The sequence below is a fragment of the Polypterus senegalus genome, chromosome 9 (assembly GCF_016835505.1).
Source record: "Polypterus senegalus isolate Bchr_013 chromosome 9, ASM1683550v1, whole genome shotgun sequence".
Taxonomy (NCBI): domain Eukaryota; kingdom Metazoa; phylum Chordata; class Cladistia; order Polypteriformes; family Polypteridae; genus Polypterus; species Polypterus senegalus.
The window spans coordinates 43,913,013-43,933,411 of record NC_053162.1 but is presented as its reverse complement, the minus strand read 5'-3'; the positions used below and the strand labels follow the sequence as shown (position 1 = coordinate 43,933,411).

Here is a 20,399-nt window from a genome sequence, read left to right as displayed (position 1 = left end):
TTGCAGCTGTAAATTAAGCTCATTCAACATGTTGGTCACATCTGGAAAAAAATACCAAGTCTAGCAGCCATTGATTGTTATTACGTTGCTTGTATTCTGCATGTTTGATGACAAGGAGAAACTCCATTTTCTCCGGCCAGGGGTCTTGAAATCTCTCTTTCTCCCTAGCCATCTGCCTCAACAAAGGCATCTTTTATCATGTCTCCATCTTGGAAGGACTTCTTATGCTTAATGATCGAGTGACTCACCCAGAACGATGCTTCGGTGTGTCTGCCTTTGTTTTTGAATTCAGCCGAGTGAAAAATGACAGATGTCCAATTAACTGCGATTTTAGTTCCCTCTCCTTCCTCTTTTTCAGATCGCTTTTCGGAAGGAAGTCAGTTTTGTAGTTTTTATGAACTGTTCGAAAGTGCCTTTCCACATTTTTCTTCTTTGGAATAGCAATGATAGATTGACAGGTCAGACAAACACACTTCGATTGTGACATTGTGAGAAAAAAAAATCCTCTTCCAATTCCACATCCAGCCCATAACCAACAAATTTTTTTTTAAATCCCTTCTTTAGTCGATATAAATTGGAAGGCTAATTAGATCACTTAGATAGCCGGAGTTTTGCAGTAGCTCGCACGTTTGATTGTGCGTGCGGGATGACCAGTGTGAAAAGAGATCTCAGACTGGCCACTCTGTATGTCAATCAAGTGGCAAATGCCATAGGGAGGATATACGATAGACTAACATTAAAAAAAATTATTTTTTTTTTGAATGCAACGCGATCTACTTGCACTACCTTTGCGATCATCCGGTCAATTGTGATTGACGTATTGGGCATCCCTGTTCTAGGTGATCATAAACATTACCACCCTACACAATTCCTAAAACAGCATTTTATTCATAAAGTTTTTACTTTATGTAAACGATTTTAATAATGTTTTGAGAATAGAATCTATGTTTTCAAATGTGCTAGCATTGACATAGTCATCACTTTCACCAACACTTTTAATTTTATTTTACATTGGTTTGTTGCATCAATACACTTCTTGCAAAACAAGTGTTGAATCTCCTGTTTCCATATACAGAGAGTGCAGAATTATTAGGCAAGTTGTATTTTTGAGGATTAATTTTAATATGGAACAAACACAGTGCTATCAGTCAATCCAAAATGTTAATAAACCTGAAACCTGAATGTTTCACAACGGAAATGTGAGTGTGAACATCATCAGGGGAATACATATGTGCGCACAATTATTAGGCAACTATTAATGTGCAGATTTATTATGCAACTAAAGGAAAAATGAAAATTTTCCCATCTCACTTGTTTATTTTCATCTGTTATAGTGAGAATAATAAACAAACACCTCAAAATTTACAAATAAACATCTCTGACATTTCAAAAAAAATAAATCAATCAATCAATGACCAATATAGCCACCCTTCTTTCCAATAACAGTCATAAGCCTTTCCATTCATAGAGTCTGTCAGTTTCTTGATCTGTTGACGATCAGCATTTTGTGGAGCAGTGACTACAGCCTCCCAGACACTCTTCAGAGAGGTGTAGTGTTTTTCTCCCCCGTAAATCTAGCATTTAAGAAGTGCCCACAAGTTCTCGATAGGGTTTAGGTCAGATGAGGAAGGGGGGCCATGTCATTATTCCTTCATCTTTAAGGCCTTTACTGGCTGGCCATGCAGTGGAGAACTTCGATGCAAGTGATGGAGCATTGGCCTGCATAAAAATCATGGTCTTTTTCCTGTATCACTGTTTGAAGAAAGTGTCTTCGAAAAACTGGCAGTAGGTTTGGGAGTTGATTTTGAGTTCATCTTCAATGCAAAAGGTCCAACTAGCTCATCTTTAAAAATACCAGCTCATACCAGTACCCCACCTCCACGTTGGAGTGGAGCTCTGTGCCCATTACTGATCCACAGGTCCATCCATCTGGTCCATCAAGAGTCACTCTCATCTCATCGGTCCATAAAACCTTTGAAAAAATCTGTCTTCAGATATTTCTTGGCCCAGTTTTGACGTTTCAACTTATGTTTCTTGTTCAGTGGTGGTTGGGTTTCAGCCCTCCTTACCTTGGCCATGTCTTTGAGCACTGAACACCTTGTACTTCTGGGCACTCCAGGTAGGTTGCAGCTCTGGAATATGAAAGTACTGGAGGATAATGGGTTCCTGGTAGCTTCACGTTTGATTCTTCTCAAATCTTTGGCAGCTAATTTGCGTCTTTTGTTCTCAACACGTTTCTTGCGACCCTGTTGACTATTTGCAACAAAATGTTTGATGGTTCTGTGATCACACACCAATATCTTAGCAATTCCAAAAGTGCTGCATCCCTCTGAAAGACTTTTTACAATTTTTGACTTTTCAGAGTCAGTTAAATCTCTTTTTTGGCCCATTTTGCCTGAGGAAAACTAGCTGCCTAATAATTCTGCACACCTTGATATAGGGTGTTGATCTCCTTAGGCCACACCCTCCCTCATTACACAAATACACATCACCTGACGTGCTTAAATCCAATAAGCATTCAAGTTAATACAGCTTGGAGTTGGAATATACGCATTAAAAATGACGATATGGTCAAAATACTCACTTGCCTAATAATTGTGCACACAGTGTACATGCCACACTTGTGTATGTGTCGTGTCACCGTGGAAAAATCTGTGTTATAAAGTACAGTCTCTATCCTATGGATTGCTTTATAAATCCAGACATTTATTCTGGGTTTATTTATTTTAGTTGAACGTATGAAGACACTCAAGTTTTCATAAAAAAATGACAAATCTGCCTGTGAGCTCTGTGTCTCAGGGGGATCACTATTGCTGTAATTGTTCCTATTTGCCTATCATTACATTTATCACCTATTTTGATATGTAAAGACAAATTAAACTTCCTATATAACCAGACATTCTGAGCTTTTTAACACTATATGTCATTTAAATCTGTGGTTAGCAGCTGTGCGACAGTGGCATTTTGTTAGTGTCATTCTCATTTCCAGAAGAAATCTTTGCATGTTAAATGATATTATTATTAGCCATTCTGAATCCTGTTTTCATCTTACTGACTTTTTTAGCCAATCAAGAGATCAAATGCTTTGGCTCTTAGCCAAACAAATGCAAGTAATCCACTGGGAAACACCCTAAGGTGGTGCCAGCATCTCATAAGGTAGCTTAAATCGAATGTCAGTGTCAGCTCTTTGTTTTACCTCTATCTTTCTTCATAGCAATTTGTTAGTTACTTTTATGTTTTTTGATACAAATTCACTCACGAAAACCTTTACAACAGCTGCAAACCCGGAAATGCTTTTTTCAGGCAACTGATATATTTTCCTTGCCAACATTATTTATGTGGTAATAACTATAATGTCAAATGCAGATGCTATGATAAGTTTATCTATCTTTAAATATTTGCTAAGGTATTTGCTTCCTTACTTTCACATTTACATGTATTTTCATTTTGTTTATGTATGTAAAGAATCTGTACAGCTCTGCCACTCATGATAGCAGGGTTGAGTACTGTTATGCCTTTGGGAAAATAAAAGGAGTGTCTGCTGTGATGATAATGATATACATGCATATGATGTGTAATGCAAAGCTCTATGTGCTCTACAGCCGTGGTCAAAAGTTTTGAGAATGACAAGTATTGGTTTTCACAAAGTTTGCTGCTTCAGGGTTTTTTTTTTTATGGTATACTGAAGTATAATTACTGTAGATCCTGGAATATAAGCCGACCCCCTTCTCTACCTACTAAATTACATGTATTTGCCGATGACCGGTATTTAAGCTGACCCCCTGCTCCAAGCAAAATTTTCTAAAATTTTCTAAATTTCCTTAAAAGTGTCTCTTCAGGTATATTTATCATGTTTATCGGCGAGAATTTGAGACTGCCGGCATTTTTGATGGAAACCAAGAAGTGATTGCGGAGAAGTTTGGTAAAATGAAACCTTTGTGTTGAAACTATACACGCAAATACTGTACATCAGCGGGTGGATTTCAAGAGACTAGTTATAAATTTGATTAACTTAAATACGCAATACAGTGGACCCTTGACTTACGAACTTATTTCGTTCGCAAAGTCTAACCCATAATGCGTTCCAAACCTCCCACTGCAACACTTACTTAACCTTTTCATAATAAAAAGCTCAGAGCTCACATTTTCAGTGCACTTTTTTGTTGTTTTTGTACTTTTTTTTTTTTTGCTTGTTTGTGCACGATCGGTTCGGCGAATATCCGCTACACCCGTCAGAACCTTATTGACATCGGTGTCCAGAGCCAGACATCTGTTTCGAGTGTTTTTCATCACACACACAACATCCCAGACAACATAGCGAGACCAGCGGGCTCTCCGTGGATTGTTGTCGGGTCTAGGAGACGACGCAGACGGAGGAGGGAAAGAAAGCAGAAGCGAAGCAGCAGATCCGGCGTTATGCTAAGGCTAAAAAAACCACCATACAAGCCCTATACAGAACTTTTTTTTGCAACTTCTTTGCATCTTTTCGCACCATTCGTCTATTTGCTTGTTGTGTTCTACACATATGTCTGCACTGAAGGAGATGCTTTTAATCTCATTGTACATGTGTATAGTAACAATAATAACAAGGCATTCTATTCTATTCTAGAAACAACAATTTCATACTGTACTCACCATTTGACATCTTTGGGCTGCAGGAAGGGAGGAGGAGGAGAATGAAATGGAAGGTGGTTATTGTTTAGAAGGAGCCTCCTTATGCAAATCTTTTTTTTGTAAAATTGTCGAGATGGTGGATTTTGACATGCTGTACATATTAGCGAGATCAGTCACACAAACAGCACTCCATATTTCCACACAATTTCCATCTTCGTTTCGATTGTGATCGCTTTCTTTACCGTCGTTACCTTCTCTTCCTTCCTTAGCAATTACGTTTCTTGCTTGCCATGGTCTTAGTAAATTATATATATATATATATATATAGGTAAATCACTGCAATGACCGAAATTAGATCCACAAACACATGTATCTGGGCTCCGACTGACGCTTACTAATGCTCTCGGTTGTTTGTTTACAATCGCGCAAGTGATTGACCGCATTCAGGTCGTAACACAAGATGTTGCTCGTAAATCAAAACAAAAATTTTTATTTTAAACTTCCCGATAATTTATTATAAATTTTACTAATAAAATCAACAACTAAAACACTTTTTTGAATAAATTATTTAATTTAAAGTACCGGCATGCAAAGTTACTTCTTCATCTGAACGTTGGCGCTGTGGTTTCATCATTAATTACTTCCGTATTCATCGGCAAAACCGGCCTTGCGCTGGAAATTTTGAAACGATACTCGTTGTATAAGCCGACCCCCAAACTCCAAGCCAAAAATCTAGGTCGAAATTCTCGGTTTATATTCTGGAATCTACAGTACAAGCATTTCATAAGTTTCCAAGGCTTTTATTGACAATTACATTAAGTTAATGAGTCAATATTTGCAGTCTTCTATTTCAAGACCTCTACAATTTGCCCAGACATGCTGTCATTCAACTTCTGGGCCAAATCCTGATTCACGGCAGCCAAAACATCCATTTCATTGTACCAATACATCCTCTGTGAGCAACTGTTCCCAACCATCCAGTAACAGTTTGGTGACATGCAATGCCTTTTCCAGCATGATGCATAAGGCAAAAGTGATAACTAAGTGGGAACAAAACATCAAAATTTCGGGTCCATGGCCAAGAAACTCCCCAGACCTTAATCTCACTGGGAATTTGTTGTCAATCCTCAACAGGTGGATGGAAAAACAAAAATCCACAAATTCTGACAAACTCCAGGCATTGACTTTGTAAGAATGGGTTGCCATCAGTCAGGATTTGGCCCAAAAGGTGATAGACAGAATGCCAGGGCAAATTGCAGAGGTCCTGAGAAAAAGGGCCAGCACATATTGACTCGCTGCATAAACTTAAATTGTCAATAAAAGCATTTGAGATGTATGAAATGCTTGTAATTATACTTCAATATTCCAAAGAAACATCTGACAAAAATATCTAAAAACCATGAAGCAGCAAACTTTGTGAAAACCAATACTTGTGTCATTCTCAAAACTTTTGGCCACAACTGTAGCCTACCAATAAGACACAGTGTCACAAGAGGTGGAAATATACTGGAAAATGAGGGCATCACAGACTCACAGTAACTTTTTTCCTTTTTAAAAGGGTTTGTTCCTAATTTTTTCATTCAACCCTAACCCTAATTGTCCGCATGGTTTCTACAATAAAAATAAAAAGCTTTATGTTGTCATTATTGTTTCTTTGTATACTATTTCCTTATTATATATTACAGTATGCACAGAGTAATGTTATTTTCTATTAGGCATAAATAAAATTTGTAATGAATTATAGGACATAAAGTACTTGATGATAGTGTAATCAAATACATCCTGAGGAAAAAAAAATAAAATGTGAAGGGAGGGGCTTAAAAAAAAGTGGGCACATATATGAACACTTGTGAAAAATATGGTATCAGACTATTGTATCAGAAACTGTTATCAGTTTACAAACCTTCATTTTTTTTTTTACTTTATTTGATTCCATTCTGTGTATTCTTATTGTTGAGTATACAACTGTGCACTGGTTGTTGTTACCATAAGTACTTTCTACCATGCAAGAATCAGCTTGTCTCCTGGGATTTTCACACATGTGGAGTTTTCTGGAGTTGCAATAAGCCAAAAACACTAATTTTAATGGCAGTTCTGTAGGCTTTCCCCCTTATCAATGATCAAAGTCACAAGAAAAAGGCCAGTTTTTTCAAGATATCATCAGAAAGCTACAAATACTCAAAGAACAGTGGTAAGCAGAAATGCATCTGTGATTGTACAATACCAGGTTCCAATCCTGTCAGCCACTGTGAGCATGTGACTACTGAAATTGGATAACTGAAGACTGAATCGATGTAACATGCAGGTGGTTAAGTCAAAATGTAGCATAATCAGTATGGATTACTTTGTTCAAAATACCTAATGAAAATTTATTTCTCTTGTTTTCAGTCAGCCATAAAAAGCACACTTTTTAAAAATTAAAACACAGTGACTGATCCTTTAAGAGAAAGTTACCTTTCCGATTCTCACCTGTGTCAACCAGGCTCAAGTACTTATCCGGGAGCTGTGAACCAAAAATGCAGTTCAACTTAAGTAAAAACGTTTCCACAGAGACTATGTACACATCTGAACTCTCCGAACACTGATTCCAAAACGTCACTGCTCCATGTTTGGACTCCAGAGGAGGCAGAACTGAAATATGAAGAGTTTCAAAAGAGATTGTGATTGCTAAAATAATTTTAATTTTAAAAGGAAAATAAACACTTAGAAAGCACATTTTGTAAGTCTGTTACATTAAAATACACTCTCTCCTGGAGTGAACAACATAAGATTCTTTAGTTCATTGTTCTATAAGGACTACACAGCTCCAGACAAAATCAAACAAAACATTTTGTGAAAAATGATGAGTGAAAATAAAGTTCCATTGCTACATATCTCTTTGGGTTGGGGTAAAAGATTAACGATAGCTTCTGTGTTGAGCCCCCTTTCTACAGCAAGTTTATATATGCTCTCCAGGAACTCTTACATTCTTAGTTGAAACTCATTCTCAAACCTTTCAATCCTGTTCTGGGTGGCAGGAAACCATAGTCTATGCCAGTAGCAAACTGCACAAGGCTGGAGTCAGTTTTAGACAGTCCAGGGTAAAAGTCTACACATCGCAATGAACCTAGCTTGAATTGAATTTAAAGGCCATCACATTACAGAACATTTCAGTGGTTTTCAGTCACAGACTTCATTTACATAACCTTATATAGCCCATGGGAATCATGGCACATTCCCATGACTGGCAGATGTTTAGTCAAAGATAGTTTCCAACCAATCTGCGAGTCACCTCAACAAAATCAAACAGGTTTCAATTTTGCCTTAAGCCATAAAGGCAGGCTCTGTACAGACGGACTAGAGTGGAAAACTAATGAGCACTTGGCCAGAAGTACAATGCATTTAATAAACCATACTTCTATTACTTTATTACATAGAGAGCTCCAAATGGGATATTAAATGATATTAACATACTGATAATATCTAAAAGAGGTCCTTACCTTCTTCAGCAGAATTTACAACCCCAGCCTTTTCTTCGCTTACTTTGCCAATGACCTCTATGACCCTAGCTTCTCTCATCAGCTTGTCGAGTGCATACATTTCCTTGCACCGCAAAGGTCCGTATGTTCCAAGATGCTGGACAAAAAATAATAAAAAAATAAATAAATTTAGCAACAACAACATTTTTCTATAGAGCACATTTTCATACAACAATGTAGCTCAAATTGCTTTACAAGATGATAGACAGGTAAAAAAAAAAAAAAGTTAAGATTAACACTAGAATTACCAACACCTACGAAAAAATTCGTAAATCCGTCCCACCTGAAATCCCTCCACACCTTTCTGTCAGTGTCTTTTGTCTTTTAAATGTGTCAATAAGCAGCAAGCAGCCTACTATCACATCCCCCCAACGCCGCACAAGGTTTTCTCAGCTCAAGTCTGTTTACCTGCGTGTCAGTTGCTTAGAGTTGTATAGAGTGAGAAGTCAAGCAAAATGACACATTTTATAAATACTATATTGTTATTTGCAATACATGCAGTTCATATGTGTTCCATGTCTATAACAATCTATGTAAACACATTGTTAAAACAGAAACGTTTGTCATGTTTTAGTAATAATTGACAAAATGTAGACATGACGTGTATATTGCGTGAAGCCAGAAGTCCAAATATCAAACACTTTCACAAAAGGTACATGTATAACGAAACAAGTGCACTTTTAATTCGAATAACACTGCAGAAAAAGAAGTAAACTGCTCTTATTCATACTATTTCAGAAAAAAAAAACACATTTGATTTGAATCTGTAACAGCCGGTGTAAATATATGGTGCTTGTAAAAGGTAAGCGTTGTTTTTTTTTTATTCAGTTTTATTCTCCCAGTTATGTTATCCTAGGAAACATACAACATTTGAGATACAATTTGTTAAATTTCTTTTGCTGTTCCACTTGCTAATGATCACACACTGTCAGTTAAAAGGTTTTTGAACCGACAACCTCAAGGTTTGAAGTCCAAGGTGCAAAGTCATAATTACAGTAATTCCTTCTCAATTGCGGGGGTTGCATTCCAAAACCCTCCGCGATAGGTGAAAATCCGCGAAGTAGAAACCATATGTTTGTATGGTTATTTTTATATATTTTAAGCCCTTAGAAACTCTCCCACACTGTTTATAAAATATTCTCCGCAGTTATACAGTACAGTGTGCGAAGGACCGCGCGGGAAGCATATCGTATATCATTGAAGAGTTTTATTTAATACATAATACGTGCTCTGATTGGGTAGCTTCTCAGCCATCCGCCAATAGCATCCCTTGTATAAAATCAACTGGGCAAACAAACTGAGGAAGCATATACCATAAATTAAAAGACCCGTTGTCCGCAGAAATCCATGAACCAGAGAAAAATCTGTGATATATATTCAGATATGCTTACATTTAAAATCCACGATGGAGTGAAGCCGCGAAAGTCGAAGCGCGATATAGCGAGGGATCACTGTACTACATCAAACTGCTGTCTAATAATATTAGCATTTGGTTAAAAAGAAAAAAAAACCCTAGAAAATTGCTCAATTAGTGACATAGTACTGACACACCCAAATAAGCTACACCAGTATAAAATCAAGTCTAGTTTAAAATATAAAAAGGTAAATCTTGTTTTGAACAGTAGGAAAATACACTTCTAAACATTTATTAATGGAACAAATGTGACGATGTATATGACCTTCAATGTAACATTGGCAAAATGCAAAAAAATAACCTGCTTACTAAGGGTACAATTACACAGAGAGGTAAGCAGAATCTAACAAATACAAGATAATTTGTGAAATAAATCAGTCTATTTAATTAAATCTTTGCATAGCTTAAAATAAAGTAATAACATACTTTATTATAAATAAGGTACAGCATACATATCAACTAAATTTTAATGAAATATACATGTACAAAAATAAAGTACAGTGATCCCTCGCTATATCGCGCTTCGACTTTCGCGACTTCACTCTATAGCGGATTTTAAATGTAAGCATGTCCAAATATATATCACGGATTTTTCGCTGGACAATGGGTCTTTAAATTTATGGCACATGCTTATTCAGTTGGTTTGCCCAGTTGATTTCATACAAGGGACACTATTGGCGGATGGCTTAGAAGCTACCCAATCAGAGCATGTATTACGTATTAAATAAAACTCCTCAATGATATAAGATATGTTTCCCGTGTGGTGCTTGATTGTTTGGTTTTCTCTGTCTCTCTCACTCTCTCTGAAATTCTCTGCGCCTGACGGAGGAGGTGTGAGCAGAGGGGTTGTTTGGACAGAGGCTGTTTGCCTAGAGGATATGGACGCTCCTCTGAAAAATGCTGAAAAACTACTTTCACATTGATCCCTTCTTTGCGGCCGCTTTATCGCGGTGCTCGGCATACTTAAAAGCCCAATAGCACGTATTGATTTTTAATTGTTTGCTTTTCTCTCACGCGGTGTGTGTGTGGTGTGTGTGTGTGTGTGAGTCTGTGTCTCTCTCTCTCTCTCTCTCTCTCTCTCTCTTCCTGACACGCATTCCATTGAAGAGGAAGATATGTTTGCATTTTTTTGATTGTGAGAAATAACTGTCATCTCTGTCTTGTCATGGAGCACAGTTTAAACTTTTGATTAAAGGGTGTTATTTCATGTCTAGAGGGCTCTAATAATGTTAACAGTGTGGAGAGTTTATAAGGGCTTAAAATATATAAAAATAACCACACAAACATATGGCTTCTACTTTGCGGATTTTCACCTGGAACGCAACCCCCGCGATCAAGGATGGATTACTGTATATAAATACAAGGCCTAATACACTACCCACTTCAGACTATCTAACATGTCATGCAACAAAAAATAACAGCTCCAATCAAGAAAACATTGTAGTTTCTCCAAAATCCAAATGTATGCCTCCTGGTCAGGCAAGTCCAGAAATTGATACATTTTACCGTTTACCGATTAGAGACATAGATAACATGGAACAAATTATACATGAAACATTTACTAATATATCTAGAGATGAATGAAATGTGCTAAATGATTTGAAAAATTATTCCAATATTATAATATTGCCAGCTGACAAAGGGAGTGTGATATTGTTTTTATGGATACTTCTCTCTATATATACAGGAGGGTCTCAAACAATTAAGTGACACTTCATCTTTCGAGTTACTTAAGAGAGATCCTACACCTCTTTTTCAAAGATCAAACATGCCATGTTAGGTAACACAATTACAAAAAAAACTGCAACATCTTTTATGCAATTTTCATACTAAGTATCCCAATCTTTTACTTGTTGCCTAAGATACATCAGAATCTTGAGAATGCTCCTGGCCGCACTATAGTTTCTGCCATGAATTCAATTTTACAACCGCTAACTCAATTTATTGATTTTCATCTTTCACTGTTTGTGTCGTTGTCACGTTCACAATGTTAGAGATTCTGTACCCTTCATTCAACTGTTACAGAATATAGGATATGAAGATGACTATCATGGAAATTACTTCCTTATATATTAACATCCCTCAGGATGCTGCTCTTCTCACAATCCAGACTACCTTATTACAACTATCGGCCTATCGAAGTAATATGATTGATTTAATTGTACAACTTTTACAAATTGCTTTAGGCTGGAATTCTTTTGCATTTAATTATCATTTTTATCGCTAGCACAAAGGAGTGGTGATGGGAGCTGTCTTCAGCCCTGGTATAGCTAATTTATATATGTCAATATTTGAACAACAATTTATTTTTTCTTTGGAGAATCCTTTTATTGATTATTTAATAATTTGGCTCCAATTACATTGATGACATTTTTTGATTTGGAAGGGCAATTTAGATGCTTTATTGAGTTTTTTAGTTATGTAAATAACTGCAACCCTAATTTATCCTTCACACTTACAGTGTTAGTTCGATTTTGTTTTTAGATATTGATGTACAAGTGCGGAACACCTCTTTTAGATTTTCTTTGTATCACAAACCCACTGATCGCAATACCTTATTAAATGCTTCAGATTTTCATCTCAGATCCATAATCAGTAACCTACCTGTGTGTCAGTTCTTTCGTATTTGTCATATTTGCTATGAAAGGGATGATTACACTAGTCAAGCTAGGGTTATGACAGCCCTTTTTTTGAATAGAGGCTACTCAAAAGCCTGCATTAAGATGGCATTTAAAAATGTGATTTACATGAATAAGGAGGTATAACTTACATTTAAGAAAGTATCTATAACTACCAATAGGACAGTGTGCAATTTCATGTATTCTAGTTATGCTAATCAGATGAACTGCATTATCTTAAAACATTGGCATATATTATCTTTACAACCTGGTTTGTCTTATCCTCATAGGTTTGCTTTTTACTTGGAGTCGGAATCATGTAGTTAATTATTTACGTGTGGCTATTTCTACTCACTCTGTGACAAAACCTGAACATATTTTCCCTGGACATTTTCCCTGTTTGAATTGCAGTTATTGCGCAAATATTTTAAAAGGTAATTTAATCTTCACTCCAGAGGGTGATATTTTTCTCAAACACAGATCGAATTGAAGTTCCAAAGATGTGATCTATGTATATATCCCTGCCCTTTGCTATACATAGGTAAAACCCCACACTCTATTCTTCGTCATATTGCAAAACATAAAAGCAATATTACGTCCAAATCTTTGAAACATCCCATCCTGTATCTAGGCACTTCATTACTAATAATCACAAAGCTTCAGACCCTTAGATTCACCGTCCTTGAAATAGTAAAACCACATCCCTGTCGGTGTAACTTTGATAACGTATTGTTATGTAAGGAAGCAAAATGGATTTTTCAATTAAAAAACTTTACATCCCACTGGTCTTAACAAGTCATTAGATTGGGCGTGTTTTCCGTGATATAGCCCTGCATCTTCTTGCTTTCAATTTCCGCTCAGACAGTGTTGACTTTTTGTTGGTCTGTTTTGATTGTGTGAGGTAAACTGTGTTTTCATTATCATCATTCTATATGTAATTGCTGTCTTTGTGTTTTATTTTATTAAGTGTGTGTTATGTTTGGTTTTTCTTCAGCTAGGTACATGCCCTTCTGTCGAGATATTTTCATCATTTATTTATACATTGATGAGGTAAGTTTCACTTCTGGTTAAATAATTTTCTTCCTTTTGGGCCTAAACATTTGTTTTTATTGATTTATGATTATTCTTTACTTTTATTTTTCATACAGCTTTCGTTTTTTGTCAGTTGATAGATAGATTTACTTGTGTGAGCTACTGTCTTTATACATTAGGTAGTACTTATTGTTTGATGTGCAGGGGTGCGAAATCCAACGCCCGACTCAGGTAAATTGACCGTAGGACAAGCGTGTTTTTCTGGTTTCAGTTGTCCGCGGACAAGTGCAATTTTCTGGAGAAAAAAGAATTATACAGTAAGTGCTGTGCAGGGCAAGTTTTTACCACTAGTTTCAAATTTTAAACATTTGGGTACGTACTTCATGCAGAAACAGTCTACTTAGGCATGTTCTTCATGTCTCAAATTGTTATTCAATATTGTTTACAAAATGACGGCTGAGTTTTCAAAGGGGAATCACTGTTGTGGTCTTACATAAGTATTTTACCCTACTATTTACACGCTTGGAGATGCGGTTATTTTTTTCATGCCGACATTACGATGTAATTTGATGATTTTTCATTATAATCGATAACTTTTATATATTATTGATAAAATTCATTTTTTCCACATAAAAATGCAGTCATTTCACCTACAATGCAATTGTTTTCTCCACATAAAGCTTGTTAGGCAGTTAATCTTTCCTGAAATTTGCGATTTCGCGTAGGTTGTGATATATTGAGGAGTTAAGAAATGTATTGCGTGACATCAGTTTTAATGAGCTGTCTATAGATCGTTTTTGATTAGAGAATTTTTCATATAAAACAAGTTGGTTTCGCGCTGTCAGTTTATTAAAAATAAAGAAAAAAACATTCTAACGGTTTCCAAATGTTATGAAATATCAATAAAAATATTTTTTTCCCCGACAACATCTGTAATATTTACTTCTTTGGAAATATACCATCTTACGGAATTTCAAATACGGCATTAGGAATTACCTGTGTAACCCATAATGCACTGCACGTTGTTCTCGGATACAATTGAAACAAGTAGCATCGCGGATGAGAAATGGATCATTGCTTGATTAAAACTGGGACAACAGGCCCTGAAAAACCTACGGGAGCGTATTAAGGCCACGGTGAAAAAAATACGGACACAGTGAAGACAAAAAAAAAAATGTAAATGTCGAGATTAAAGTCGACATTTTCACTTTATTTTCGTAGTTTATTTTATAAGTAGAATGTCGCAAATTAAATTTCATCTTAAAATGAATGTTTTATTCACTAGATTTTCTCAAACCCCGTCATAAATTAATGTAGCACATTAAATGCTTTATATTAAGTGTTCCCCGACCCAGTTGTTAATTTCTGCGTGCTGAAATTACACTGAGAAAGCGCCGGCAGCAGTCACTGCACATTGACTTCATGATATTCTTGCTCAATGAACATTCAGAATACTAAGATAAATACTTTATCTTTTTCACGATGAAATGCATTAAAAGCATGTATTAGACATGGGTGGCGGGGGGCACGGTGGCGTGGCTGAAGTGCTGCTCCCTTGCATTAAGGGGTCCTCAGGTCTACGTTCAGTGTGGAGAAGTTTATGGCAGGTGTGACGAGGCTCCAAAAAACTGGACATTTGAATGGGTATCGCACAGGTTTAACTGAAATATTGTGTAAATGTTGGGTTCGTGGTCTGGATGGAGGTCGGAGACACAAACGCAGAATTCAATGGATGTTTTTCTGAGCAGGCTTTCTTTATTGCATGTTTGCTGTGTCTATCTTACGTACGAAAAAATTTTTCGTTATACATGTTTAGTTATGCCATTCATTCAGAGGTCTAAGCTTATAACTAGTTTTAATTTCACAAATACGTTTATTGTGTGGTGATTGGTTATGTGCAGAAAGAAAAAGGATAGGAACTGGGGGTTTAGTACGTCAGATAGAGACATGAGTCTAAAAGTAAGAAAAAAATTGGTTCAATTGAAAAAGCGTTTTCTAAAGCTGAATGCTCGGAGGTTGAGCGTTATGCTAGGCTGTTCAATACTGCTTCTTTAGAAGAGTTTGACCCACGACCAGCTGTGGAATTCAGGCTGTCATTTGGCAACAGGTACATCACTCATAAAAAAAAACCTGAAAAATCATCAGCATCCACTTCTGCAGGACCATCAGTCCAGGAACCATGCAGTTCAGCTCAAGCAGAAATGAACAGCATTCAGTCAATGCTGCCTGAGATAGTAAAGATTCTTGGGGGAGAAGATGTTGCAAGACAAAAGCTGAAGAACATGGCAGAAAATGAATCAGGACAGTGTTCTGTTATGTAACTGTAATATATGAAAAAAGAACTAGTGTAGCTATAATGAAGGCATTGTTTATTAGCCAGTTAAAATAAGGGAATCTTTTATATAATGTTCTAGAGCAAGGTGGCAAAATATTACTCCCTGAAAGAACTTTTTTCAGTTTTAAAATGGAAGGCAGTTTTGGTATCAATAAACTATTTTTGTTATTTGTTTATGGGCAAGTGAATTTAACTGGCGGACAAGTGGATTTTCTAAGTTTACTTGTCCGTGGACAAGAAGAAATAAATTTGATTTCCACACCCCTGATGTGAGATGCATATATTTGTATATGAGTATTTTCCTCACTGTTTAATGTTTTATATATTTTTTTTAAAGTTAATATTGGGTTGCTGTGCCCTGAAGAAGTTTTTTTCCTCAAAATGTGTCAGCCAGATCCACACTTTACCACATGTGAAACGGCAGGATTCGATTGATACTGTGTTTGTTTTCTCTTAATGTGATGCCTAGTTAGGCTACAAAAGATCTTTTTTACATTTGTATTCTGTATAAATCCAGGACTGAATGGTTTAATTTAATTGAAGTGGAACTGTTTTTTCTGATTAGTCTGTTTATATATAGTGTTATTCAAGTTGTATCTATTTTCTGATGGTTATGTATTTTTATTTCTTTATTTTTTCATTTTGTACATTTTTATACACATTTCTCAAATATCTTCCTTTGTATTTTTCTTGGCACTTGTAAAACTGCAATTTTTTTTTGACTGGGGCTGTTATGTTTTGCTGCAAGACATGTTAAATATAATCAACAGTGGGTCTTGGGAACACCTTATATTTTGTATTTATATACTTCTATCTTCGTACATATATATATATATTTCAATATAATTTAATTGTTTGTGTTTTGAAATGTGTGTTTTGCCTTATTTATAAGTTTCCTTATTATAGTGTGTTATTCCTTTATAATAAGCTATGCAAAGATTTAATCAAATGTAATTAGGAAACAAAAAAGAAATCATTTCTACAGCTTCTTTCTAAACATACCAGAAGCAGATTTATGCAGTTCGTCAGGTGGACCACCAAGGCACGATCCAATGATTCACTCCCAGTTGTCATGGATTCTGGAGCCCCTCCAGAAATTGGAAAAGCCCAAATATCTTCTGTTGAAATCTCTGCTATTCTGCTATCCTTGCTGCTTGCTCCACTACTATGGGGAATGCTAAAAAGAAAATAAACAAAGAAACAAATAAAAACATAAATGCTGGGTTAAAGAGGAAAAGGACAGTTTTTAAGCCCACCCTTCTGTCTGATGCAGCAATACCTTTACTATCAATGCCAAATCTTTGTGCCATCCACATTCTAAAACTCTTCTTAGTATGCTATGTGGTTGTTATCAACCTGAACATTCAAATACAAACTGGGCATGTATCTTTACATATTGGCTCTTGTGCACTATATTTAATAAGCAATAAAAGTTACTTGATACTCAGCAAGATTTTGCAAATGTAAGGAACCTCTACATTTGTTCTCTGTTGGAAGTGAAATAATCTATACTAATAAAAGGCAAAGCCCTCACTGACTGACTGACTGACTCATCACTAATTCTCCAACTTCCCGTGTAGGTAGAAGGCTGACATTTGGCAGGCTCATTCCTTACAGCTTTCTTACAAAAGTTGGGCATGTTTCATTTCGAAATTCTATGCGTAATGGTCATAATGGGAACCTATTTTTATCCATATACTGTAATAGACTGCAGCTCGATGGCCGTGGGAGGCGGAGTTGCGTGTCGCTTCATCACACCTCCCACGTAATCACATGAACTGACTGTGAATGCAGTACGTAGAAAACAAGGAAGAGCTCCAAAGAGCGCTGAAGAAAAAAATGCATGCAAGCATATTCATAAGTGCAGCTACTGCGGAAACAAAGCACAGTGTAAACCGTAAGTTTAAATGAACTTTATAGACACACTCCCGCTGCCGTTAGTCATGCCTACGACGAATAACATATTCGCGAGATACAAGTTTAATGAGAAGACACGAGGTATAAACGAGACTTTGGATCACTTTGTAACGGAGTTAAAATTGCTGTAGCGAGCTAACATTAAATAAAACCGTGGACATCGCAACATCACACAAGAGAGCAGCTCACATGAACTGACTGAACGCAGTACGAGTGATCACTTCCATTAATCAAACCTGTTCAAAAACTCATTACACAATTGACAAGCTAGGAAAAGAATATGCTCCGAGCTGAGCTCCACAGCTAACGCTGTCTTGTGGAAGCAACTTCGTCACGCTGCCACCAAATACTCACAGAAAAATCCACAAGTTAATACACATGCTGTCTCTAGAGTTTCTCCACACTCTGAATGTATTCCTCACATCCCAGTTATGCCCTCTGATCTCCCATTTCAATTCAAATACCTCCAATTTCCAGTAAGGCTCTGCTTACGATGACAAGTAATAAGTCTCAGGGACAGACCCTACAAAAGGTTGCCATTGATTTGAGGCAAGATTGCTTTTCTCCTGGACAACTATACGTTGCATTCTCAAGAGTAAGCTCGCACAGCTTGGTCATATTACAACTGGAGTGCTGAACTGACAACGTAGAATACAGAGATCCTTAACAAATAGTTATTGGTATATTTTCCCTCAGTTTAATAAGGTTTTCTTTTCTTCTTAATAAAAATTTAAAAGCAGTAATTCTCACAAGGTTTAGGGATTTTGTTATATACAGTGTATATGTGTGTATATATATATATACATACAGTATATTGATATGTGTATGTATATATCTATATATATATATATATGTCTATCTATCTATATCTATATATATATATATATGTCTATCTATCTATCTATCTATCTATATATATATATATATATATATATGTCTATCTATCTATATATATATATATCTATCTATCTATCGCTATATATATATCATCTCTCTATATGTATATCTATATCTATATCTATATATATATATATGACAGCAACACTCATAACAGTGACAAAACAATTACATTGACAATCATGTTACGTTATTTTTAAAATGTTTCCTTTTCTTTTTCATAACTTCTTTAACACACTACTTCTCCGTTGCGAAGTTTTGCTAGTTTTATTTATAAGCCTTATTATATTAGACTTTATTCAAGATGATCTGAAGTTGTACTGAATACTTCAAAGTGTGCTAAAATAATACACTTAATAAAACACACAAATAAAAGAGCTTTCATGACTGGAACTAAGATGGGACATTCAACAAAGCAGACTCTTAAATGACAGACATGATATATTCAGCTGAGAAAAAAATTGTTAATACTACTCTGATGACTGAACTACAATATGCATAACATGCAGTGATTACCACTATTTTGCTTAGGTCAAAACAAACTGAAAAAATACTGTTATTGTCTCTGACTGGGCTAATAATAAATAGTTTCCAGTAAGGTAATTGAAACGGCCCTTTTCAATCCCCACTAACCAGATGTTGTAGAGCAATGTTAAGTATTCTAAAACAAGGCTCTTCTATAGTAGTTCATTCTATTTGTAATAATTCTTAAATCATGGATAAACAGGAGACTTTCATCTTGGGACACAAAATAAAACAGTAGTCACCATTTTAAATTTGCTTATTTAAAAGTACCAGCCAGGGGCTTGTCTTTCTTCAGCTTGTACAATTTTGGCTGAATACTGGCTTTTAATTGTTTTCACAAAATAAGAGATATTTAATTAATAAAAGACTGATCAATCTTTACGAAATAAACACCACAAACGTGATGGAAAGAAGACAGACCTAAGATTAAGTAAGAAGTAGGTGGATGTTTGGAACAGTTAGATGGTAAGAAGCTGGGGAAATGGTTTTGAGTTTAATAGGTAGGTGGCACTGTTGCCTTACAGTGTCTTGTATTTGCATCCTGCCCCAAACATTGTGTGTAGATCTCCACTGCCATGTGGCAAGTTTTCACCTTAAGACATGTGTGGTACATTAACTGGTGTCTATAAACTGGTCTGGTAATGAGTGGGTCTATCCTGTAATGGATTATTGCACAGTGCAGATTTTCTTTCCACCTGCTCCTAGAGTAGTCAATGGCGAGCACCAGGTTCCCATGACACAGAATCGGAAAGAAAAAAAAAACAAATTAGTAAATAAATGGATGGATAGATGATATTAACCAAACTATAATATAAGCCATTTGCCTTCTTTATGCTATAATTCATGCCTCAGCCCTAGGAATAATGTGCATATTATTTATTTCTCAAATATATACAACACACCTAGACATAAGGTCCAAATTTTCAAATACTGCGATCTTTTAATTATACAGAATCTTTAAAACAGAAGATGTAAAGCCACTAAGAAAAAAAAAATTATAAAACATGTAATCCATTAATTGAATATACACATAAAACTTTTCAAGAATACTGTTTGGAATCTTTGTCTCCCTGCAGGCATTACTTTTTTGCTCTAAACTTACTTTTTGCAAGCTTCTTTGGGAACTCCTTCTCAAATAGAACTGTAACACCAGAAGGTGTAAATTCTACTTAAATATCTTTGAGCTATTAATTTCCCTACAAATTAACATCTAGCAAAGTTCAGACAACATGTACAAGATTTATATGAGCAACCCACCTATCAGGTTGATGTGTCTCCGCCTCTGATCCCTCAGAACCACCATCCTCCAAATCAGATGTGTTTAGGAAATCAAAACTCTCCAAAGCATGCTCCACTGTCAAGCTGATACTTGATGCTCTGCTGCGAGAAACACCCTGTTTCTAAAATAATGAAAAACAGTAGGTAGCTTCTAATCAAAAGTACAACTGTTATGTTCTACCAGAAAAAAAACATAATTGTATAATTTACTCTTACTAATATAATTCACTCTTAATATATCAGTATCTATA

The 20,399-nt window shown here is 35.9% G+C and overlaps 1 protein-coding gene across 6 annotated transcripts in view; it reads right to left on the bottom strand.

The window, feature by feature from the left end:
- ripor1 (RHO family interacting cell polarization regulator 1) overlaps positions 1-20,399 on the bottom strand; it is a 303,026-nt gene that overhangs the window by 31,662 nt on the left and 250,965 nt on the right. For 5 of the 6 annotated variants that reach the window (XM_039763032.1, XM_039763030.1, XM_039763028.1 and 2 more), the window contains 4 exons: positions 20,128-20,270; positions 16,534-16,708; positions 8,094-8,229; positions 7,069-7,245 (listed from right to left, as the gene is read on the bottom strand). In XM_039763032.1, the coding sequence (XP_039618966.1) occupies positions 7,069-7,245; positions 8,094-8,229; positions 16,534-16,708; positions 20,128-20,270 (631 nt within the window). The remainder of the gene's footprint in view (positions 1-7,068; positions 7,246-8,093; positions 8,230-16,533; positions 16,709-20,127; positions 20,271-20,399) is intronic. The other variant, XM_039763029.1, reaches the window with a different exon arrangement.